The following is a 25,760-nucleotide window of genomic DNA, read 5'->3' on the forward strand; positions in this document are numbered from 1 at the left end:
TGTACAGGATCGATTTTGCATTTGCCAGTTGCAGCACAATGCCAGGAAAGGCCAGCTGAAGAAAACAGAAAGAAAGTGAGCAGCAAACCACCAAGCACAACCCAATCAGAGCTGATATGGATAAAATTCTTCTGAATTGTTCTAGTGAAAATTATAGAATCTTTCCAAAGTAAAATACATTTCAGATGTTACATGTGACAATTTTTATTGTCTTTAAAAAAAAAAAAAAAAAGAAAAGAAAACGAGGCCACCATGCTGGAGTTTTTTTTTTGTTTTGTTTTTTTGTTTGTTTTTTTGGCTAGATAGCTTGGTGATCAAACCTGTAGACTGTTCAGGAGTATCACACACACACACACACACACACACACACACACACACACACACACACACGGTCTAAATCATGCATGATGCACTGATGCATAGAATATGTAAATAAGAAGCAACCAGTAGCTGTTTGTATTTCTTTGCGTTTTTCTTGACATATGAGGCTTTGTGGGCCTTGTACAGCAGAGCGTCTATCGATCATCAACAATAATATGCAGTGTAAAGCATGCTTTAGTTATCATCTCAAAGACGCAGGTGTATTTGCACATACCCTCTGTGTGTGTGTGTGTGTGTGTGTGTGTGTGTGTGTGTGTGTGTGTGTGTGTGTGTGTGTGTATGTGTGTGTGTGTGTGTGTGTGTGTGTGTGTGCGCGTGTGCGCACTCACATGCATCAAAAGAACTGAATCAAATTATTCACAGTGGAGACTCGGCTGTTTCAGGCACCAACAAAGTGCATGTGAGATGAGGCAGACGAGTATTCAGCCTGTTTGGATGAAAATCCAAAGACTTAGCGAATGCTCTGTTTGATGTGGAAATGAAATATTCAGATTCTCAGGGCGCCGTCTTGTCTTCTCACACCTCAGCCTCCACCGTCTTCTTCCTATACTTCAGTTTTGGGTTAAGGCACGTGTTCTAGATCTGTCCACGTTTGCTTTTGGTCTCAGCTACTGTACGTCAGTCAAGCCAAAAAAAGATGATTTTGTTTTAATTCCTAGTCTCTTTATAGCCAGTTTGCACAAGGAAGAACTGCTCAGTGTGAAAAACAACAGTGTTGCCATCACATCTTTCAAGGGTAACACATTTATGACTATATACAAATAACTAAAAATACAACCTTCAAACAAAACTCCTCATCAGTCATCAAACTTCCAGTACAATCAGCTCATTCAGGCTCATGTCTGATTAACTGTTTCAGGTCCAAAGGCTCCTTTAGATTAGTTCTCTTTTAGGGTTAGGGGACTCCTATAGCTCCTCGAAGAAGCAAGAGGAGGTGAATTTTGGGACTATGTATGGGAGATCATCAACGCAACAGATAAATACAAAAGGATGTTATAACTGGCTTTCTACTGTGGACAGATAACTTCCTCATCTTGGCTCCTCTCCCATCCTGACACAGCCTCACTGGCATATTCAGTAATAATGCTCTGGAAAAATCTCCAGTATGAACTGTTCAATATCGGCCGCCCGGTACAGGGGAGGGATTCTGCTTTTTTCCTCCAAGCCCTCACCACCACCATCATCGCCTCTACTCTCCTGCTCAGCCACATCCATGTCATCGCTGCCGCGGAACAGCCCAGCCATGTTTTTGGCCCTAATGGGGGCTGAAGAAGAGGACTCAGCTGCTGCCATTCTCAGGGCTTCCGCCTCTCGGAGGAAGCGGCACACCTGGCGTAGGCACAACTCTCCACTTCCACCTACCACAGCCAATCACGAGCTGCCAAGGCCTCCAGTTGCAGCCCCTCGCCAGCTGCCAAAGCCTTCAGCCCCCAAGCCCCAGTCTCTGTGTCAGTCAGCTGCAGCAGCCTCCAAGCAGCCCCAAGTCCCCCAGGGCGTCTCAACACCACTGCTGGGCCGGCCTCCAGCCTCGTCTCACCGCCACCGCTGGGAGCACGGTCGGCCTCCCGTCTCGTCCCATCGACGCCGCCGGGAGCACGGTTGGCCCCCTGCCACGCCGCGTTCCCACCAGGCTGTCACAGAGGTGTTTATGCTGAGGCTTTTATAGCAGTTATGATGGGGGCTAATGAAAGGTAGGTCAGAGATTTTTACGTTTCCACAAAGTGCCTGTTCTAGATCCAGCCATGGGCTGTATCATGAATTTGATTTGATCCACTTTGAAATATACTGCAATCTACTGCCTAAAAAATAGTAATAAAAGTTTGGTAGTTCTTATTCATGATGGTTTGTTTTTCCTTGGATTATTTGGAGATGCTTGAGTCTAGTGACTTTAACTAAAACTTAGGCCAAATGGCGATGACCATCTCTGCCATTGTATTCAAGATGGCGGGGCAACATGGCAGCTTCAAAGCCTTAATTATACATTAATTAATGTACATTTATGAGTAATTATTTAATTTTTTTAACTTTAGTGTTACTAAACTGACTGTAACTTTTAAGAAACTGTACAAAACAAAAATCCGCTGATTGTGAGGTGGTCAGGTGGGAGACAGGACAAAAATCTGGGTGATGTGCCAGCATACCGAGCCCTCTAAGTACAAAAAGATGAATTATTTTTATCTTGTGAACAAAGGATAATCATTGATGGGAATAAATTCTCATCTTGTGCATGCAGATAAAAATATGGGGAATATTTTTGGTACTTCAGAAGTTCAGCAGCAGAGTGTTCATCAAAATCAGGTAGACGAGGCCTGCAGCTCAAAGTTTCACAAACACCTGTCAACCAGAATCTCCTTTCAGGCTCTGAAGTTAAATTTGAAACACTTTGTTCATTTTGGGGACTGTCAGAGCTCACAGGAAGTGAAGAGCCACCGAGAGATGGAGCTTCACCCACTCCACACAGATGATCCTTCATTTTTTTTCTTGAGAGTTCTAGCTTATAAAGTGAACAGTGGTCTTTGTTAAAGTCACACATTCCTCAGCAAGTTTAATGCTGTCATTATGTTAATATGAGCTTCCTGAAAGTAAGGAGACTGTTTCTGCCAGCGGTTTTATATTTATTCTCCTTCTTATTCAGCTTTTGTACCGTGCATCAAATGCAGATACAACACAAAACTTTCTGTTTAACTGCTCAACATTCTGGCCTCATGAAACAGCTTTTATTAAATTATGTTCATGAGCAGCAGATTACTTTCCATATCAAGTAGAGGAAAAAATGATGAATCGCATTTTAATCAGCGTTTCTAAAACAAAACCTACACAAATCTAAATATGCAAGAGCGAGCATCAGGACAGAAAACGGTGCACTGCACCTTTAAAACAGAAAATGCATGAAAACAAAGACGGGATGGAAGAGGAGTCAGTGTTTGTGACAGCACTGTGTGAAGCTGCCTGAGTGAAATGCAAAATAAAAACCAGCACCAACACCTAAACAGAGAAAATTAGCCTCCAGGGGGCCAAAGAGAAGCTATCACAGACTGTGGGTGACTGGATGAAGTGGAGGAGATGACACTGGAGCTTTTGTCTGTCGTCGCTGGAATGAAACAAAGATGACTGAAGAGAACAAACACATTTCCATACTCAGCTGAAGGGCCGCGCAGGGAGATGGCAGCAATGTTTTTTTTAATGAGTCCATCATTTTCCTCTACTTGATCTGAAAAAATATCACTTTTTAAAATAACTTAATTAAATTTTTTGAGGTGCATTTCATGAGGCCAGAATGTTTAGCTATTAAACAATAAGCTTTGTCTCATATCTACAAAGTGATTCCATTATTTTTGCCATGTAGAAGATGTCTTAACTTCACACAGAGGTCAGTCACCTCTGTGTGAAGTTTCGTACAATGCTACATCAGTCCTGTAGGTTTCTCACCTGAATGAAGCCAACACACACACACACACACACACACACACACACACACACACACACACACACACACACACACACACACACACACACACACACACACGCGTCCTTTGTGAGTTCAGCTCATGAAAACTTTCCCTGTTCCCCGTCTGAGCAGTTAACGCGACACGTGCCTCGTTTCTCCTCCTGCCTGCGACCTGGATATTCACCTTGTTACGCTATAGAAGGACCTCTCACTCCCTGAAAATCAGCTCAGAGAAAATGGGTCATGTTGTGCCACTTTGTGAACTTTAAAAATACTGAAAGTTGTGCCCAGAATCAGTGATGTAAATTACCTGTTGCATCACCTCTCCCCCCTCCTGTCTCTTCCTTGCATGATTCCTCTTGAATCATGCAAGGATGGGAGGGATGAAGGGAGTGAATGATGAGAGGGGGAAGACAGTGTGAAGGGATTCTTGTGCCAGTGGGAGAAATTTGCCTTCAGGGCTTTCTGCCAGAATGTGTTTGGTTTATGTTCAGCCTTTAGCAGCTTTTTGCTTTGAAAAAGAAAAAGATCAAGTTTTGCTTCAAATATTCCATTTCTAGAACAACAGCCACACTCCAGGAATGCCAAAGCAGCTAGCTTCCTGTTTCATGTCCTTGCTGTCACCATACTGAAAGGTGAAGGTGAAAAGGTGAAATAACTGAATTTTTAACTAATTTTCAGGTGTTTTGGTTTGGAATTTATTCCTGATTTCCCATTGAAAATCCCCCCACCCCCGCCCTTTTCTTCCCAATGTTAAACACTAATGTTTAACACCAGCTCACCTTCTGGCTGGTCATACAGTATCTTTTAAAAAGGTAATTACACTCAGGGGGAACAACAGCCCTAACATTTCCTTCTCTGCCATTAACTGCCTGGCTGTCATCCAGCAGCCACATCTTCTCCTGCATAACGTCTGTGAGGCCTCAGTAATTTATGGTATTTTAAATATGAGATCACCCGCACTAAAAACATACGCCAAATGTAATCATTCAGGCTGACGTTTGACAGAAGCTTTAAAGGCCATTTTTCGGAAATGAGAGAGGAGATGAGCGTTAAGGTGAATGGCAGGATTCCTCCGCACATGTTGGAGGAGCCTGAGAGGAGAGAGAGGGGAAGCTGCAGACAAAGTGGAGAAAGTGGAAAGGAGGCATAAAGAGAGCGCACCCCCGGAGATGCCTCACAGGGAGAGAAACAGGAGCAGAGAGAGAGGGAGAGCTGTGCGCATCAGCTGGACGCTATAAGGCGCGTGAAGCTCCTGCGCGCGGACTCACAGGCTCAGCGCAGAGGCTGCTTTCCGCGCGCGAGTCTGTGAATGAGTGTGAAACTGCGCAAAGTGAGCTCAATGAAGCCGGAATTCAGAATAACGCAGCGGATTTGTGAATGAAACCTCCGACTGCGAACATCGATTCACACCGCGAAGCCTCCGCGCTGCAGTTTTCCAGGATCCAGCTGTCGGAGCGGAGGTTTCTGTCCTGGATGAAGATTCCCGCACAGTAAATGCGCGCACTATCAGACGTCTGGACTAATTACAATGGTTCACCTGGAAACCCAGGCACCTAAAGGTAACGTCGCGCGCAGCCACACGCACAGCTCTGGGCTGCTCTGAGTCTGACCTCCGTGCGTTATGCTGAATGGACCGACCTTCCGAGACAGCGACCCGATGCGACTCGTCGATCCGAGGCACCTTCCGCAAATGATGCCCCTGGAGGACCATGAGCCCCCCGTGGTGGAAGGGACCCTGGGGCCCCGTAACTCCACGCCCGCCGGGGAATACGGGGCCCCGGGGCAGCAGCACCACTCCGTGCCCTGGGTGGCGACCCTGCTGGCCGGCGTCCTCATCACGACCATCGTGGTGGATGTTATTGGGAACCTGCTGGTCATCGTGTCCGTGTTCAGGAACAGGAAGCTCAGGAAAGCAGGTACACGTGACCCCCGTTAGATGGTCAAACAGATGTTTGACAGTCAGGATTGGGTTCGTGTTTCATTTTTTACTTTATTATTTAAGATAGAGGAACAGATGTGAACAATATGCAGATCCTGTTAAATCAATAAACGTCGCTTTCAGCATGAATGTCAAAACCAAAAGAACCGTCCAAACAGAGTGTTTGTGTTTGTGCAGTAATGACATGGCTGGGTTATCAGGAAGTTGAGCTCGGCTGGATAAGTGGTCATGGATAAATGGATGGATTGATCAGAGAGATTATGCCACACTTTAGTCCACTGTCCTGAAGGCGATGCCTCTGATGTGCTTACTGTAAATGTGTAGCTCGATATTCTTTACTTGATATTCAAACAGGTAAAAACTGTCACAGAGTTGTATTCGCTTCTTTTAGACAATGTAACTTCCTGCAGGAATATTAAAATAAATCCGGATTTAAAAGTATTAAATTTATATCAAATACTGAAATGATATTTACACTCATTAATGTGAAAGAAACGATGTGATGCTCTGCGGTCCTGACAGGAAGTCAGTCTAAGATCAGAGTGAGTGCCATCAGCCTGCAGACTGCAGGTTTTGATGACTGCTTTATGCTGAAATTCTTGAAGAGTTTGAAGTTTCACTCTGAGACTCTGACGGGACGTTTGGCTCCTGCAGAGGATCAACCTCACCGAGACTGTGCGACACGTGTGAACCTCGACAAAACGAAATGCTGGCAGCTTGACGGTTCAGACAGTTCAATCAGAGCTGCTCACTCGGACAGCAACCACACACTTCAACCGCACCTGAGCACCTCCTATTTATCAAACGCTAAATCAGTACAGGTTCTCTTAAAGCGCTCACACCTTCACTGCACCTTTAAATAATCAAATTTTTTCGTGAGTTAGTTGCCATTTTCACATTCTGGTGATGCCTAACCTCCACTGAGACTTCAGAAGTATTGGTCCAGGTAGGAAAATCAATTAATCAGCTGGTTTATGACAAGTTGAACCAGAGTGGAAATGTGGAAGGAGGTGAAGTCTCCTCTGAACTCAGTTTGTGTTAATCAGAGAAAGTCAGATCAGCAGGACGTGGGCTGGAGTGATCATGTGATGGACCTGCTCCTTAAAGCTTGTAGAGAGCAGCTTTATACTTAAACTTAGTTGTTCGGCGTGCTTACGCTTGATTTATAGAAGGTGTTGAGCTTAATGAACTTTACTGAAGTAACTTCTAAAAACTCGGAAACCAGCTCAGACTTACTGCATCGCTCTGCAGAATATGCAGCATGTTAGACTCAAGGTGCTGGGAGAGAAGCTCTGAAACCGAGCAACACGTTTTCATTTGATGGGTTAATAAACCAAACACACAGCTGCTGTAACTCAGGCTGATTTACATCTCACACTACAGCACTGTTTATATCCAGTGCTGCTTAGGAAAGTACAATATTACACTCCTTATATTGAGACAAGTAATGCACACTTAAGTAATTAGTTACACCACCTGTTACATTACATTTGCATTACATCTCCAGTGTAAGCGGCAGGTAACAGTGTGACACTAAACTTTCCAAGTGGCCACAGGAAGCCTCGAGTTTTAGCACAGAGCTGACAGCGAGTGGTCATCCTGCAGAGACTTCACAGAAGCATGTTTCATCTCTCCTGTGTGGGTGAAAATGTACTGTCCTACAGCCTGCTCCTCTCCACTCCTCTCTGCTCCTCTCTGCTCCGCTCCTCTCTGCTCCGCTCCTCTCCGCTCCGCTCCTCTCCTCTCCTCTCCACTCCTCTCTGCTCCTCTCCGCTCCTCTCCTCTCCTCTCCTCTCTGCTCCGCTCCTCTCCGCTCCTCTCCTCTCCGCTCCTCTCCTCTCCGCTCCTCTCCTCTCCTCCTCTCTCCGCTCCTCTCCTCTCCGCTCCTCTCCTCTCCGCTCCTCTCCTCTCCTCTCCTCTCCGCTCCGCTCCGCTCCTCTCCTCTCCTCATCTCTCCGCTCCTCTCCTCTCCTCTCCTCTCCTCTCCGCTCCGCTCCTCTCCCCTCCTCTCCGCTCCTCTCCTCTCCTCTCCTCTCCTCTCCTCTCCTCTCCTCATCTCTCCGCTCCTCTCCTCTCCTCTCCGCTCCTCTCCGCTCCTCTCCTCCCCGCTCCTCTCCGCTCCTCTCCTCTCCTCATCTCTCCGCTCCTCTCCTCTCCTCTCCTCTCCCCTCCTCTCCGCTCCTCTCCTCTCCTCTCCTCTCCTCTCCTCTCCGCTCCGCTCCTCTCCGCTCCTCTCCGCTCCTCTCCTCTCCTCTCTGCTCCTCTCTGCTCCTCTCCGCTCCTCTCTGCTCCTCCTGTCTGCAGGAAGCTGAGCTGTGGCTGCTCGGTCGGGGTCCGCAGACATCAGCCTGCTGCTTTTGTAGAGCTTTGATGTTATGTTGGTGTTTGTTGTTTCAGGACTGAGCTCAGTTTGATGTTCACCGTCACATTCTTTTCCCTTTGTGCAATAAACTAGAAGTAAGCATTACTCCAGTATAAAAATCTGCACAATTTTTCTTTCAACTGTGGCATGAAAGGGCTCGTGTGATCATTTCCATCTTTATTTCCATCTGTTATTAAAAGGCATTTATCAAAACATTATTTTATAGATGAGGCCCCATGTGGGCACACTCGCTCTTAAAAGTGTAAGTTAAACCAGTCAAAGCCTTTCTGTGAAACTGGCTTCGATCTCTCAGGTGGGCTGTGATTAAACTGTACTGCAGTTTTGTGGAGCTGTTCAAACTCTCGGCTGTAACTTTCATCCTCTCTATAATGCACTACACAATAGTCACAATACACCAAAGAAAAACTAAGTCAAAGCTGATCTGGGAGAGCATCACTGCCTTATTAATCCCAGACAGCAGCTTGAGTAAAACTGCTAAAAGTGCAGTAATGCACTCATAGACACTGAACTGTGAGACAATAAAACTGGAACAGATGAGTTTGGGTTTCAAATGATCAAAAACAGTTGCTGTGACCTGCTGGATGTGATGTTTTTTCTCTTTGTTGAAGGATCAGAGAGCTTGAAGTGACACTGTGGTGGGTTTACATCCGGCTGAGAAATTCCAGATAACAGGAAAAGTTTTTTTTTTTTCAACATTAAGGTTGATATAATTACACATTTGAGAAATTATACCTTACAGAAGCTGGTAGATCTATAATACCCACGTTATGCTGGTTGATTACAAGGTCATTCTGTACCGTCGTCCTTGTTTATCTGTACTTCAGATGAGTTGTCTGCAGTGATCTATGATTTTGGAGAGTTAGGATCAAATAACAAAATGCAGAATAAAAGAAGAGTGAAAGAAAACAAGAGTGTTATCTATGGATGTGAGTGGCTGTCTTAATGACCGGTCCATCATTAACTGTCCAGACAGAACAGGTGCATTCTATTATACAGCAAAAAAGGAAACCAGGCCAACACTGAAGCACTAAACCCTGCAGTTCCTCTGCCATGCAGCAGAGGCGCCACAATGAGTCAGTCCCCATAGACTCCCATGTTAAAGCTTTCCAGCAGAAACAAACATGTTTACAGCTGATACAGAAACTGCTTTGGTCTCTGTGGATAATTTCCCCCTTTATAACAGCTTTATATACGATTGAAACTCACCTGTTTCAATCGTATTAAGGCTTAAAGTTTCCATTATTAGGGGCGTGGCCTCTCTGACTGACAGGTGGATGGTGTCGCAGGTGACTGTAGCTACTAGGTGTCTGCTAGGCTTCACCTCAGCTAACTGGAGTCCCTGAACTGGACCTCTGGACCGTGTTTGTGCTGTTGGAGCTGTGGCTTCATTGGACTAACGAAGATGGAGCTCCAGTTTGGGTGAGTGAAATTTGAGGATTTTGTTTGGATATTATTGATCAGCAGTCATCTGTGTCTGTGTGTTATGCTCCCATACAGCCTGTGGATGCAGCCTGTTATTCAAGCTTGCTAGCACTAGCTGAAAATTCACACTCTCATCTTAATATGGTACCCACCATTCCACTGAATCAGTAACCTCTGATTTTCTAGTAGAAGTCAAATCTTTATTGGAAGGCATTCTTGTGTTGGTGCTGCCTTTTTAGATTGAATGAAAGCATTCAATAACATCAACCATCAAGTGTTTAGTCACCTGGTGGTTGCTAGTGAAATATGTCTTCCCCAGCCAGGTGACAGGAGGGGTTTGTTTTTGGCAGTTTAGCAGTGAAATCAGTCACAGAGAGAGTGATGGAGACCTCCTTGTGTTTGTGCTGCAGTCACTCATAATTTTTATGAAAGATGTTAACTTTTATGAACAATAACTAGCTAGCAAGCCTTACCGCTGCAACCAACACATTTCAAAAGGCGCAACTTTTACTTTGAAGGTGAACATTCTTTGTTTCCAGTTCAAGTCACGCATTCAAGTTTCCCTCCACATGGAGATCAGCGGGCAGTCACTAGCTGGTTGCTAGGCCTGTGTGACTGAGGTCTAAGAGGCACATTTACACTTTTCTGATCAAGCTGCTCTGAGGATTAAATCTGGCCACATGCTCTGCAGCGATTCCACAGGGTCCAATCTCGGGCCACCTATTCACATGTATGCAGATGATGCCGTAATATTTACAAATGCATAAGACACACAGGAAGCATCCTTCACCTCTGACTAAATACTATAGAAACAGTGTGTATAATGTTTACAGAACAACTGCTCATGCTAAATGGTCACTTTAAGCAACCTGCAGGCTGTAAATATTGTGCCTGGACATTCCTGCTCCTGTTCAGCCTAAGATGACTGTGAAGACCATCTGTTCTCAGGCTGTAGGTTCCCTCAGCACTGAAGTTTGTTTCCAGATGGTTTTTGCATTTTGCTCTTTGTATTTTTGTGTGTGTTATTGTCTATAACCACCGCTGACTGAACCTCTAAGATTTTTAACCTCATGAACCTTAAAAACGGTCTTTAAATATACAATATTTGATCATGCTGATGCCAGTTTAACTGTCACACCTGAGTGAATTATGTAGTAAATAAACACTGAGATGGGTTGAGAATTTTCACAGTTTGCAGTAAATGATTTAATTGTCTTTATCTAAGATCATTTCCTGTCACCTGCAGTTTCCAGTCATTATATCACACCTGATCTCCACTTTGCTGCTGTGATAAGTTATTAAACCATCATATTCTGTTGTTGCCATTAGAGGCTCAGAGCTGGTTTTCTTCCTTTCCTTCAGAGCAGAGGTAGATCCTTGGAATCCTTGAGCAGGAGTGTAATAATAAATCTTGGAAATCTGGATGAATTATTTGCCTCTCCCATTTATTCTTCTCACTGCCTCCTCAGATATCTGATCACTCATCCTGTCCTCTCTTATCCCTCCTCCCCTCCTCTTCCTCCCTTATCTTCAGCAACTCTCTTCTCAGTTCATCTCCTGCCTCTCCAATCCTTCTCCCCTTTGCTCTCCTGCCTTTCTCGTCCTTTCCATTTGATTCATCCCCTCAGACTCTTCTACTTACCTTTCTTCCACTCTCTGCAGTGTCCTTTTTTCTTTCCTTTTCAATGACTCTCCTCTTCATCACTCTCCTCTTTCCTTCTCCTGTCCCATCAGGCCTCTTATCTCTTAGATTTTCTCCTCTCAACTCCAGTCTTCTGTCCTGCGGGTGAATGATTCAACTCTTCTCCATTTTTTTGCCCTCCCCCTCCATCTGCCCTGTCAGAGATGCATTACCTGATCATCAGTGTTATAGTTCATCATGTCAGCGTCACCAGATCTTCTCAAACCTAACAAATTACCTTCATTCCTAAGCTGCAAACTCTCATTTCAGTTACTAAGGCTGAAAAAAACATCTTCAAATACTGCCGTGCTGTTAAATACTCGGAGGTGGAGGTTTTATATGTAAAGTAATTTCAGAGTTTGACTGCTCACCTCTCAGAGGAACTGTTTAAGCATGGGTGGAAGTGCACTGTATTAGCTCCGCAGGTTACTGGCCGACTGCCCAAAATCAACCTATTCAGCTCATTTTCTGGCTCTGAAACCATGGAGCGTGTCCAGAAATCAGTTTGAATGAGTCAGACTCTTTTGACTGATCTCGATTTCAGTAGATCAGCAGAGCTCAAACTTTTCCGAAGGCGGTCCCATCAGGACGGAGAGAATCACAGGACGCGGTTTAAGCTGAACTCAAAATGCCGCCGAGAGCCATTCGCGAACCTGCATTTTTCAAACATCTGTTCTTCATTAGCACTGCAGACACTAATGCTCATCTCAAATATTCACAAGTAACAGCTGCAACACAAAATGCTCATACTGCAGGAAAAACATCTGTAAGGGTTAGGGTTAACTATCCTGGATTAAGTGGTGACTCTAAATTGGCCACAGCTGTGGCTGTAAGGCAGATAGAGGATAAAGTGCAGTATGAATATGTGTGAAAGGGGTAAATGTAGCTCGTGCTAGGAAAGTCGTTTATAAATGTCGGTCCATCCTGTAGTTTACAGTTAGAAAATGACCTTTTTTTGTAGGCCAGCCTGGTTTCCTTGTGAAGGAATTAAAAAATAATACCAAGAGTTTGTGAGTGCTGATGCTGTTTAAGCCTTCATGTTTCTGCGTGTTCGTTTCTCGAACAGGAATGGACACAAAACATACAGGAATAAGGAGTCCAAATATTAAATTTAATGAAGCCATTTTCAAACAGTTTACAGATTAATCCGGGTCAGAACTGCATACCATACTCGTGTGAGATGGCATGAAGTACTGGCCCTTTCTAATTCAACTTACAGTTCTCATATAGTCAGCTCATATCAGTCTTGATTACATCATTTACAAAACAGAATGTGAAAAACAGATAATTTCAACAACAGGGTGACCTCGAAGTCTCCATATCTATCATTGTGTAGTCTCCATCAGTGTGGCTCATTGTACAGTTCGAACACAAAGTTCATCATGACACGGAACATTATAAGCTTCTGTATTTTCATCAGTTAAGTTATTTTCTAGACAAATATCTCAGGGAAGTAAACGTACATAAGATATATAGGTGGCATATACTATGAATATTCCAACAATCCCCCTTTTGACCTTAGACATTTCTAAGGTCAACTTCACCAGCCTGACCTCGGGTGGTCAGCCAGGACTGTATTGATGTTAAAAGCCAGAAGAGGATTCTGTGAATACTAATCTTATACTATTGTGATTGTGAATTTAGCAAAAATTAGACAGGATTTAATGATGTCATACTTATAATGGATGTACCTACTTTCTATACTTTCTTATGGCCTGAAAAAACAAAAAGAAAACAAGCATTAGTCTTTCATATGTCAATCTTGTTCAGTGAAGTGGATTAGCATTTAAATTTAATCAGTCCAAAGTAAATCCTGCATATAAATTGGCCCACATGACAAACAGTAACATGAAACAGTCACTATCTAATAATTTTCTTTCAATTCATTAAAAAATGTGGATTGCATCCCTTCAGGATCAAATCCAGTTCTAATCGATGAAAATCTTTCTCCAAACATAAAAAAAAAACAATCACTGGATCAGTGCACAGGTAATAGTTATATATGTATGCAGCCTTCTTTCAGCACATCGTGCTCATATTGACCAAAGCCATGGATGTTCAAACCACAGTATTCAGCAGTTGTCACTGGGAGATGCATTCCTGCACCTCTTTAGACATCAGCTGTTCACATCTGGCCGTCATCCTGGTTAGTTTCCTGTTAAAGGCTCATAATGTCTCAGGTATGATCTCAGGTACCTGTGGAAAAAGTCCAGTGAAGAAATTCCGATTTCTCCCTGTCAATTAGACAAAATACCATGAACTGCAGGTCTGTGGGTCAATAATTAAATTTGCACAAACTAAAACAGGACATCAAAATGCCCATAAATATTCTAAGGATGTATTTATTCAATGGCTTTTATTATAAATCTTTTATTTTGTCAATCAGCCTGAGAAATTTTCATATACCAGTGGTTTACTAATTTACTAAGTAAGTGGATTCAATCCACCAAAAGTGAACCTGATTTAATGCACCTAGAGTTAAATGTCAGATTAAGCAAAAATATAATTTGAGCTTCTGTCTGTCTATGAGTGGGTGAGTGGGAGAGTGTGTGTGAGTGTAAGCTGCTTCTTCATTGCAAGTGTTTGTGTTTGTGTTTTTTTTTTTTACAAGCTCAGTGTCAGCTTCTCATTTTTCATCCAATTGTAAAGTTAACTTTTGCATTCTGGTCTCAAACTCATCAAAAATTCAAAATGCAAATGAATATCCTTAAATTAAAATCTGACACACCTTCTATGTAAGCTGGAACAAAAAGAACACAAGAAAACAAAAAAACAAAACATGGGATGATTCTTAAAATATCTAAAAATAATAATTTTAAAGGTCTCTGATCTTAAACAGCTCTTGGATAACTCTGTCTATAAAATTACTGTTCAATTCTGACTCCTTTGGCATGAAAATCTGGGGAAATAAACTATCTTAGAGAGATCAAAATCATTTCAAAGGATTATACTGGACTCAAAATTATATTTATTCTGTAAGGTTCTGTACCCCAAAGAAAAGCACAATTATGTAAAATAAAATATGGCTTCATAAACCTCAAGTTATTAAATTTTGAAGGGGAAAAATACATAACCTTGACCTAAAACAACATCAGCAGTTGTTACTAGTTCAGCAGTGAAATAGAGGCTTTAACTATTATTTTTTTCTTCATTTTGTGTAATTCTATGCTTTTAAATCTAAAACCCTGCAGTGGGATTTTCACCAGAAAACAAAACAAAATAAAAATAAAAATGTTATGGACAGTCTTTAGTCAAAATGTAGATACTTTTAGGGTCAGAGGTCATACTCACAACACCATTGTTGACCTTACATGCAGCTCACTGCAGGTTTGTCATCTTTGATCGTCTAAACTGAAATCAGGGCGTGTCCCCCTGAGGCCTCATGGGAATTTATAAGAAAACAATAGTTAGTGTTGGAGGAAGCATTAAACAAATTATACTCTTGGACCCACAAAATTCTGGCCCCTGTAGAGGTGGCCTTACAATAGTAGTTGAGTCAGACTACTGAATATAGCATAACTGTAATTAAAATCTTGAAATCAATTGCTTTCTGCCTGGGAGTTCTTTGACCTTTGACCCTCTAATGTGCTCTTTCTTCACTGAGACCCTGTGACTGATTGCACCTGTTGTTATCAATCCCCACGTCAAAAAAGGCCTCCTATGGATGACCCTCTTTCTGGGCTCAGACTTGTGCACAAAGATCATCGGTCAAGAACTCTCAGGTCACCTGTTCATGAGATGGTTGGCCTCCTCCTCCTTCTTGAGCACCAGGAGCCTTTTTTATATGAGTTTATGGAGCTCTCAGTCTGTTCAGGAGATCTTAGGATGAGCTTGAACCCCTCGATCTGCACCAGAGTTTCTTTATTGGCAGCTGATCCAGTCTCCTGCAGCCCCAGTGATGTTGTTCAGGCTCCTGTTAGAATAAAACTGAGATTTTCATCAGTTAAATCTTGAACTTTCTGCTGGTCTGTCTCCCTCCTTTGAGACTTAACTCTGTTTGTCTCAATAATTTACCTTAATTTAGCTTACTTATCAAAAGGGCAAACTGATTTTTATATTTTTAGCTTCTGGGATTTTTTCCTTTAATGCTGGATTCAATATCAAATTGTTCAGACATTCAAATTTCAAATGTTCTCTGCTTTTCTCTTATAATCTTAGCTTTAAACAAATCTACCAAATAAATAAATGTAAATGCACAAAAGAATAAATCTGGAACTTGTATTCTATCCTACACGGGCCAACCAATAAGTTTTTTAGTTCTCTATATTTTGCTCTGTAGCAGAGCAGCAGCTCAAAGTTTGGCACTTTGTTTTGGGTCTCAGATTCAGCTGTTTCACAAAGTATTTGCATGCACTGTTTTTTTGTTTGTTTTTTTTCTAACCTTTCTTTTGAGGTTTTACTAAAACTGAGTTCCTCACGAAAACTTTTTCTTGAAATTTAACAACAATCTTCTGGAAAAATGACCTCTAATAATTTGCAAAAAATACTTCAACCTGAAATTTTCAAGGCATCTATTTTAGTGACTTTGTTTCTTCATTATTTATTTTTAAAGCAATAAAATCCTGACTCCCTTTTTTTTTTTTTTTTTTTGATTTAAATCTGTGGTCGGCTTATCTCTCATATGTATCAGAAGCGAAACCTTCCTTCTGAGAATTTTTGACCAGCATTACCTTCTCAACAACCATCTCAGCCCAAATTAAAGGAAAGAAAAGAAGAGAAAAAACTTAGAGCTATAGCTCTCATCCACACGCACGACTTCTGTCTCTCTGGCTCGCACTTAGATTCACACACACACACATCCTTGAGATAAAATGCACACACACACACACACACACACACACAGCAATGCTAAAACCTTGGCACCATTCTCTTTTCCTTTTTTCTTCCCCACACATAGTGACACACACACACACAGCTATGGATTACAAAACAACTAATATTGACCACTGTAACATTGTCCTGTTCCTTTTAAACAACAAAAAATAACACCATACAAATTCACCTCAAAATATTTTGTCCTTATTTCCTCTTTCTCTCTGAAACATACATGACAATACAAATACACAGCAGTACTCAGTCACACAGACAGACATGTCGAGGCCTCCTTACACACACACAGACACACATTCAAGCATCCATCAGTTTTTTCAATATTCATTATTGTTAGATTTTTCTTTCCCAAGTGACCTAATTTTGGGATTGCTTAGTTAGTTTCTGACCCAAAGATCAAGTTTTACCTGATTAAGATGGAGCGATTTCTCCTTTAAACTTAGCTTTCAGCTTAATATTCTTGGTTTGAAGTTTACTCTAAAATTATTTTACATCACCAGTTATTTTGAAGTTTCACCCTCTTTTTAATCAGAGCCCCTTTTCTACACCCAGTGTCGTCAGTCATTTTGTCAGTCAGTCAGTCAGTCAGAACTGCAACAACAAAAACAATGTTAACAAGGTACCATTTATATTTTTTCCTTTTTTAGGATTTTTACTTTTATTACAAAACTCTTTATCTCTTTATTTCTCTGTATTCTTTTACTTTTTCTTTATTCTCTTTATTCTTTTTCTCTTATCTTTTATCTCTTGAGGCTTTTAAAGGGTTTTAGTTGCTTTTATGGATTTCTGAAGTGAAGATTCTTATGAAAGAACCATATAACCATAAGCTGTTACTCTCGTCTACTCTACCGGGAGTGATAATCTGACGCGCGATCAGTTAACCCTTCTACCAGGAGGACATTGTTAAAAGCAAATGGTTAGTTCACTTCAGAAAAACCAAAGGCCCTCTAAACCTAAAAACCCCCTGAAAAGGGTATTAATTCGGTCCGCTGATCAGACGGCCCTTGGACTCATCACCATCGCTATTCGTTTTGCCTATATTTTTCTTTACTCTTTTAAACTCTTTTTTCTTAAACTCTTTTCTTTAACTCTTTAACTCTTACACCTGTGTGAAATGGCTCGAATTACACCTTCCTCCTGTCTTACCACCAGTGACCATTATAATTTGATACCATTCAATATGCAGATATTTAGAAAAGGTCTCTGCCAACCTTTAGGTGGAGATCTCCTGGTCACTGATAGAGTCTGGAAGTCAGTACTGTCACGAGGAACCTCGAAGCGGCGATTATCGGTGGCCAAATTCACTCCTTATTCCCAAGAAACTCAAGAAACAAATAAAAACATCTGAAAATCAAAAACATTCCTGTTCGATCACGTTGGGGGTCACCATCTGAAGGAATTAAAAAATAATACCAAGAGTTTGTGAGTGCTGATGCTGTTTAAGCCTTCATGTTTCTGCGTGTTCGTTTCTCGAACAGGAATGGACACAAAACATGCAGGAATAAGGAGTCCAAATATTGAATTTAATGAAGCCATTTTCAAACAGTTTACAGATTAATCCGGGTCAGAACTGCATACCATACTCGTGTGAGATGGCATGAAGTACTGGCCCTTTCTAATTCAACTTACAGTTCTCATATAGTCAGCTCATATCAGTCTTGATTACATCATTTACAAAACAGAATGTGAAAAACAGATAATTTCAACAACAGGGTGACCTCGAAGTCTCCATATCTATCATTGTGTAGTCTCCATCAGTGTGGCTCATTGTACAGTTCGAACACAAAGTTCATCATGACACGGAACATTATAAGCTTCTGTATTTTCATCAGTTAAGTTATTTTCTAGACAAATATCTCAGGGAAGTAAACGTACATAAGATATATAGGTGGCATATACTATGAATATTCCAACACTTGACAAGATAATCCAACAAAAAAAAAATGCTCTCTGGGGAAAAATGTTCATGATACATGTTTGTTCAGCAAGATTAGGAAAATGGGAATAAATGGTTCTCTGGTCATGTGACTTTAGTGCTGCCCATTAGACATGATGATGTTGAACATCCTCATTTTCTCTTATTAAGCCCCTTGATAGCAGAGTCGTCTTCTGGATGTGTAAAAACCTCATAACTGAGGTATTTAATTGGCATGTGCACGAGTAATCAATTAAATGCTGCTTGCATTCTATCCAAGTAACACTTGATGCTTTTTAAAGCACAACAGCAGCTACCTGTTGGTTCTAAGATGTTATGGCACCCCGGCAGTGATCAGCATGCTCTCGGTCCACAACACGTGAGGTGAGCAGGGGTCACATTTTATGAAGGGCTACACAGCATTGAGGTTTACTTGACTTGCTGCACTCAGTGGGAGAGGTCAGGTCACCAGCTCTGAAGATTTTTGTTGAATATGATGGAAATTCAAAAAGAAAATAAAAATACTCAGAAACTGCTTAACACTGGGGGAGCATGGTGTCACTCCACCACCAGCTGGGGGGTTTAAATCTTTCCGCGTAGAGTCTGCATGTTCTCGTGATGGCTGTGTGTGTTCTTTCCAAGTTCCTCCCACAGTTCAAAGACATGCATGTGAGGTTAGCTGGTGATTCTAAACTGGTTGTAGGTGTGAGTGGGAGTGTGAAAGGTTGTCTGTGTTGGCCCTGCCTCTCGCCCTGTGACAGCTGGGATAGGCTCCAGGCCCCCCGACACAACCCTATGTGGAAGGAAGGAAGGAAGGAAGGAAGGAAGGAAGGAAGGAAGATGGATGGATGGATGGATGGATGGATGGATGGATTCTGGTCTTCTTGATGAAATCAGTCTTAGTGCTGTGAGCTGAAGGCTCTGTGTGTCAGATCTTGTTGACCTGTCTGTCCTTGTGCTCCTTTATGCTATTGCTTTTGTTCCTGGTTTAGTTTGTGGACTTTTATATATCCTTTTTTTAAAATTTAGTTGGAGTTTTTATGCTGCCAGTTCTGCATTATGTATATTATCTTTTGTTTTTGGCATCCATTTTCCAAAAACACAGCACAGGAACTTCAAGAAAAGGAAATGCATGCTTGCAAGGCTGCAGGTTTCTGCAGGCTGACATTAAGTGGAAAAATGTGTATGAAATCACCCTGTGTGTGTGTGTGTGTGTGTGTGTGTGTGTGTGTGTGTGTGTGTGTGTGTGTGTGTGTGTGGTGTGTGTGTGTGTGTGTGTGTGTGTGTGTGTGTGTGTGTGCGTGTGTGTGCGTGTGTGCGTGTGTGTGTGTGTGTAAAATGTAGATTGTTGTTCTGGAACATAGTGGCTGTTCTGGATCCTGAGCACTACTTTGATTTCTTTAGCATCATTTTGGACTAGTTTAGCAACAATCTAAATCATCTCGGGAACTATCCACACAGGACGACTTTATAAAACTTTTACAGGATAATCTGGTCTGAAACAACAGCATAACACCTAATCCTGAAGCCTGTGGTATTCAGATATTTATACATATAGTAATGGTCAGCAGCTGCTCACAGATGGAGTTTGGTCAGTTTTAAGAGTCGTGATGGTGGGTGGCTCCTCTGAATCATGAGAAGTAAAGCTGAGCAGATGGCTCTTTGCTGGGAGTTATTGCAGTGACAGCTGGAAAGCAAGAGGAAGTGGGTCTGTGTGTAAAAACCACCAACTGAGGGGATTTACTCATAAAATAAAATCGGCATTCTTTAACTTTGGTTTTCATCATATCTCATTGGAGAACATTGAGGGATTTCAAAGAGCCCAGAAGTTCTGACCTAATCTCACCTGTCTGAACCTGGCCACAGTGCACCTGTTCAACTGCTCATTAATGTCGGTATGTAATCAGCCAGTCACATGGGTTCTTGGCACACTTGGGGCATCATTTAACCTCCACAGGCTTCCTGAGTATTGTTGCTGCCCATGTCCATCCCTTTATGACCTCAGTGTAGCATCTTCTGACGCTGCTTCCAGGAAGATAACACACCATGTCACAAATCATCTCTAACTGGTTTCTTGAACATGAAAATGAGTTCACTGTACTCCACAGTCGCAGATCTCAGTCCAGCAGAGCAGCTTTGGGAGCTCCTGCAGCAGCTGTGTGATGCTGTCATGTCAACATGGACCAAAATCCAAGCAACATTTCCAGCACCATGTTCTTCTTATTTATTCTGCCACAAAGAATAAAATCAGTTCTGAAGGCAAAAGGGAGCAAGCTGCACATAACAGATTGGTTGTGGATGCAGACAAAGTAACTTTGATTAGGTTTGAGACTGAACTTTGACCAGTTTCAATAGCAAACTGCAGCAGTTTGGTGTCTGAAAGCAGCAGAAACCGTGTTGGTACCCTCAGAGGTGAAGACATTTCTCTGTTTCACGGACTTTGAGAGAGCTATCCATGCTATGCTTTTATTTCATCCCGACTTGACTACTGTAATCGTCTCTATTCAGGTGTCAGTCTGACGCTACTTCGTCGACTACAACTGATCCAAAACGCAGCAGCACGGTTACTAACCAGCACTCGTAAACGAGACCATATATCCCCCATACTAGCATCCCTGCACTGGTTACCAGTCAGTTTTAGAATTGATTTTAAGGTTTTACTATTTGTTTTTAAGGCATTGCATGGGTTATAGCACCTTCCTACCTCTCTGATCTTATAACCCTGCATACTCCTGCTAGATCACTGAGGTCTGCTGAGCAAATGCTCCTAACTGTACTGAGGTCAAGACTAAAACACAGAGGTGATCGGGCCTTTGTGGAACAAGCTGCCCCTTCATATCAGGACCTCTCCTACAGTTGACATCTTTAAAACCCGTTTGAAAACCCACTTTTATTCTTTGGCTTTTAAATCAGAATGAGTCCTGGATACATTAGTGATGTTGTTTTTATTATTTCATGCTTCCTGTTTTAACTGTGTCCTTTATCTTGTGTTTTAAGTTATTTTATTTATTTTAAATGTACAGCACTTTAGTCAACTGCTGCTGTTTTTATATGTGCTGTAGAAATAAACTTGACTTGACTCCATGTTTGATCTGTTTCTGATCAATCACTGGAGGAAACTTCACAAAGTGCATTCTGGGTAAACTTTCAGGGTCATATCAGCATGTGGGACAGGTGTCTGCTCAGAACAGGTGAGATTGCATGAAAGGTTTTTTTTTACCTACATTTGATTCCAGGATCATCTTGTAGCCCTGATTCTCTTTGAGTTTAGACTGTTTTACTTTTAACTTGTGACCTTCTCCTCAGCCAAGTTAGCCACTAATTATTCCACCCAAACACAGCAGGATATGACCATGAGGTAATTCAATTCAGTTCAATTCAATTCAATTTTATTTATATAGCGCCAAATCACAACAAACAGTCACCTCAAGGTGCTTTGTATTGTGGGTAAAGACCCTACAATAATACAGAGAAAACCCAACAGTCAAAACGACCCCCTATGAGCAGCACTTGGTGACAGTGGAAAGGAAAAACTCCCTTTAACAGGAAGAAACCTCCAGCAGAACCAGGCTCAGGAACTTCCGGCTGGGGGATGCAGGAGGCGGCGGTGTGAGTTTCCTGCTCTGCATAACCCAATAGTAAATACCCATTTTACTTCTTTAAACAACAGTTGCCAGACAACTATGCAGCCTCAAAAGTCACTGAATGGCTTCGTCGGGGAGAGCAGGTAAAGGCACTATGAAAAAAGACGCGACAAAGGAGAAGAAAGACACAACGTGCAATCAAGCTAGCGCCGATGCGGTGGAAGCTAATGATAAAGAAGCTAAGGTTACAGACAACGCCATGCTTCTTAAAGAGCTCAGAGAATTGCGGGCTGAAAACAAACAAGAGCACAATGACACGCGGGCCTCGATGGAAAAGTTGTAGAAATCCATGACCCAGATGAAAGAATGGATCGAATCGACGGAAGGAAAAATTAAGGAAATTGAATCCGAATTGAGCCATATTGACACTAAAGCACAACGCCACAAGAGGGCACTATGACACCTAATTGAAAGAGATGTTGTAATGACAGCCAAATGTGAAGATCTGGAAAACAGGCTCAGACGGAATAATGTAAGGATATACCAGGTGCCAGAAGACACTGAGGGTAAAGATGTCAAAGTGTTTGTGAAACAAACAAACCTCCTTCTAGAGGCTCTGAAACTTCCACCGAACATGGATCTGAATATAGAGAGAGCACACCGATCCCTGGCTGTTAAACCAAATAGACCAAATGCTCCTCCTCGCTCCATCATTGTGCGATTTCTGGACTACACAGTCAAAGAGCAGGTACTTCAACAGGCCTGGAGGCAAGAAGTCATGTTCCAGGGGTCGCGCATCTATTTTGATCATGACTATTCACCAGACCTGCAAAGGAGGAGAGGTGAAGTACGTCGCGTCATTAAGCAACTTAAAGAAAAGGGAATACGGGCGAGATGCCCGTACCCAGCGCAGCTGAAGATATCTACAAACACGGGAGAGAAAACATTCGAAACCCTTGTGGAAGCGCGCCTCACACTGCAGGATCTGGGAATCATTGTCCAGATTGATGAGGGAGAGCTATATAAACAGGAGCTGCTAAAGGATAAATGGCAACTTCAGCGAAGTGCACGCAGCGGAAAGAAGAAAAAAAATGCAACGCCACTTTCTGAGACTGACCTGAAGGCATTCCTGACGGAGGAAGATGAGTAAAATACCGTTAAGATGGACGTTCATATTAGGAGTACAAACTTGATAAACTGTTGTTCTATTTGGCTTTCTTGATACATCATAGTTAGATAAGAAGTAATAAGTTATATGTTATAAAATGGGTTCTGCGGGTAGGGGGTCACCCATAACTGTATCACCTATAGCCTAATAATTAGGCAGGGCATATCCCTTAAACAAGGGACTAATACTAGCCCATATGGCATTTAATGCAACGTACCCGGAGAGGGTTAGCCTTACCTCTCTGCCCAATCATCATCGGGACCAGACCACCAGATGTGGAAGGAGGGGGTCTGTTGGCAACTTGGAAGTTTGATTTCTTAGTTGGAATTTAAAATATTCATTTTTGTTTAGTCTTGTTTGGATGACTGTTCTCAAGCTCCTGGTAAATGCTTTAAACTCATGTAAGAAAAAACCACCTCTAATGCATAGTTTTCAGAGTTACAGAACACCTGTAGGATATGACTGTTTTGAAGTGTGTTAGCTATAATATAAATGGCCTCAACAACCCAATCAAGAGGAAGAAACTTCTTGTGCAATTAAAAAAAATGCAATGTTCCATAGCATTTATTCAAGAAACTCATCTATCATTAATTGAACATAAAAAATTGCAAAGGGACTGGGTTGATTTAGTCTGTAGTGCTTCATATCCAGCTGGGAAGGAAAAGAGGATGGGCAATATTATTTAACAAAATAGTCTACTTCACTAAAGAAAAAGAAATAAATGATAGTGAAGGTAGGTACATTATGGTCACAGGCACTTTTTTGGGATTAGAGATAACATTCTTAAATATATATTCACCAAATGAAGATAACCCCCAGTTTTTCAAAGATATAGCATTACTACTGGCAGGAAATGCAAAAGGAATGATAGTTATAGCGGGGGACTTTAATTGTGTCCTTAATTCCAAAATCGACAAGCTCCCACCTGATTTTAGTCCGATGTCTAAAATGTCTCGAGCACTGATTGCTATGATGAATGAGGTGGGACTAATAGATCCTTGGCGTTATTACCATCCAAAAAACAGGGACTTCACCTTTAGATCTGGAGTACATGGTAATTACTCCAGGATTGATTTCTTTTGTGTTTCAAAACAAGATATAAGTAAAGTTGAATCCTGTCAAATTGAACCTGCTACAATCTCAGACCATGGACCAGTAACCCTTCAGTTAAAACTAGATAATACAAAAAATTTTAGATATTGGCGGCTTAATGTTTCACTCCTCTCAGATCCTACCATTCGGGAGAGGATAGGCAGAGAAATGAAGAATTATTTTGAATTGAATGACAATGGAAGTGTGTCACTATCAACACTATGGGATGGAGCAAAAGCTGTGTTGAGAGGTAAAATTATTTCACTATCAACAGCCGTAAAGAGACAGCGTCTTCAAGCTCAAGTTAAGTTAGAGAAAGACATAAAAAATTTTGAAAGTAAATATCAGCAATCTGGGAGTAAAGAAGATTACAAGGCGTTACAAAAGTCTAAACGAGAATTAGATATGTTGTTAACATACAAAGCGGAAGGTGCACTTAGATTTATAGGACGAACGTATTACGAATTCGGGAACAAATCAGGCAAACTAATGGCATTTCAACTACGTAAAATGCAGTCAAGCAGAGTAGTTCCAAAAATTAAGCATCCGCATACAAACACTATAATAATGCAACCACAAGAAATTGCAAATGCCTTTGCAACATATTATAGTAATCTTTAAGACACATCAACTGGAAAACAAGGCAGAAAAAATACATAAATTCCTAGGCAATCTTAACCTCCCTAAATTGACACCTGCCGAGGCAGACGAACTGACTTCCCCGATAACCCCAAAGGAGATATCTGAGTCCATTAAGAGGCTGAAAAATAACAAAATTCCTGGGACTGATGGGTTCCCAGGTGAATTCTATAAACAATTCTCTACACAATTGGTTCAGATTTTATGTAAAATTTTTAATTATGCCTTACAACAAAATGACCCCCCAGAGAGTTGGTCAGAAGCTATTGTCTCTGTTATATATAAAGAAGGAAAGGATCCAACACAGTGTAACTCATATCAACCTATCAGTCTGCTATGTAATGACTTCAAAATATTAATGTCTATACTGAATAAAAGAATGCAGAAATACATTACAAAACTCATAAACCCAGACCAAACAGGATTTGTTCCTGGACGCCTGGGTGCGTATAACATTAGAAGAACTCTAAATTTACAATCAGTTGCCACAGCAAGAAAGGAACCCTCAATGCTTCTCAGCCTTGATGCCGAGAAGGCATTTGATAGGGTAGACTGGCTATACCTGGAAATGACACTAAAACACATGGGTTTCAATGATACGTTTATAAAATGGATAGGAGTACTATATAAAAATCCAAAATCTAGAGTTAGAATAAATGGTCTTTGTTCTTGTTTTTTTGACATTGGTAGGGGAACACGTCAGGGTGATGTTATGTCTCCTTCATTATTTGCAATCAGTATTGAACCACTGGCAGAAATGATCAGAACAAATGTCCAAATTAAAGGAATAGCCGATCAAAAAGGAAATGTACATAAGATTGCATTATTTGCGGATGACATTATGCTTTACATTTCAGACCCATTGAAGTCAATACCAATTTTTCTACAGGAGTTGAAGAGCTATGGAGAACTATCAGGATATAAAATTAACCAGACTAAATCAGAGTCCATGATGATAGTAGGAGGCTGGCCTATTGAATTGAACAGTATTGCTCCATTCCATCAAACAACCACTGGATTTAGGTACCTGGGAGTTGTTATTACCCCTAAAAATAATGACTTATTAAAAGCTAACTATGGTAAACTCATGTCTCTACTCAAAGTAGATATAGCCAGATGGGAGATATTACCACTGAGTCTGCTAGGTCGGATAGAATCAATCCGAATGAATGTCCTTCCTAGATTTCTTTTTCTCTTTCAGTCCTTACCCATACAGCTGCCAAATAAGTTTTTTAAAAATCTAGACAAACTGATCAGACAGCATATATGGCAGAA

The 25,760-nt window shown here is 41.6% G+C and overlaps 1 protein-coding gene across 1 annotated transcript in view; it reads left to right on the forward strand.

The window, feature by feature from the left end:
* The first annotated feature begins 5,453 nt into the window (after nt 1-5,453).
* Nucleotides 5,454-25,760, forward strand: part of mtnr1al (melatonin receptor type 1A like) — a 56,325-nt gene continuing 36,018 nt past the window's right edge. Inside the window, exon 1 of the mRNA XM_030739840.1 lies at nt 5,454-5,748. Coding sequence (XP_030595700.1) covers nt 5,454-5,748 — 295 coding nt within the window. The remainder of the gene's footprint in view (nt 5,749-25,760) is intronic.

Source organism: Archocentrus centrarchus, chromosome 10 (genome assembly GCF_007364275.1).
Source record: "Archocentrus centrarchus isolate MPI-CPG fArcCen1 chromosome 10, fArcCen1, whole genome shotgun sequence".
NCBI lineage: Eukaryota > Metazoa > Chordata > Actinopteri > Cichliformes > Cichlidae > Archocentrus > Archocentrus centrarchus.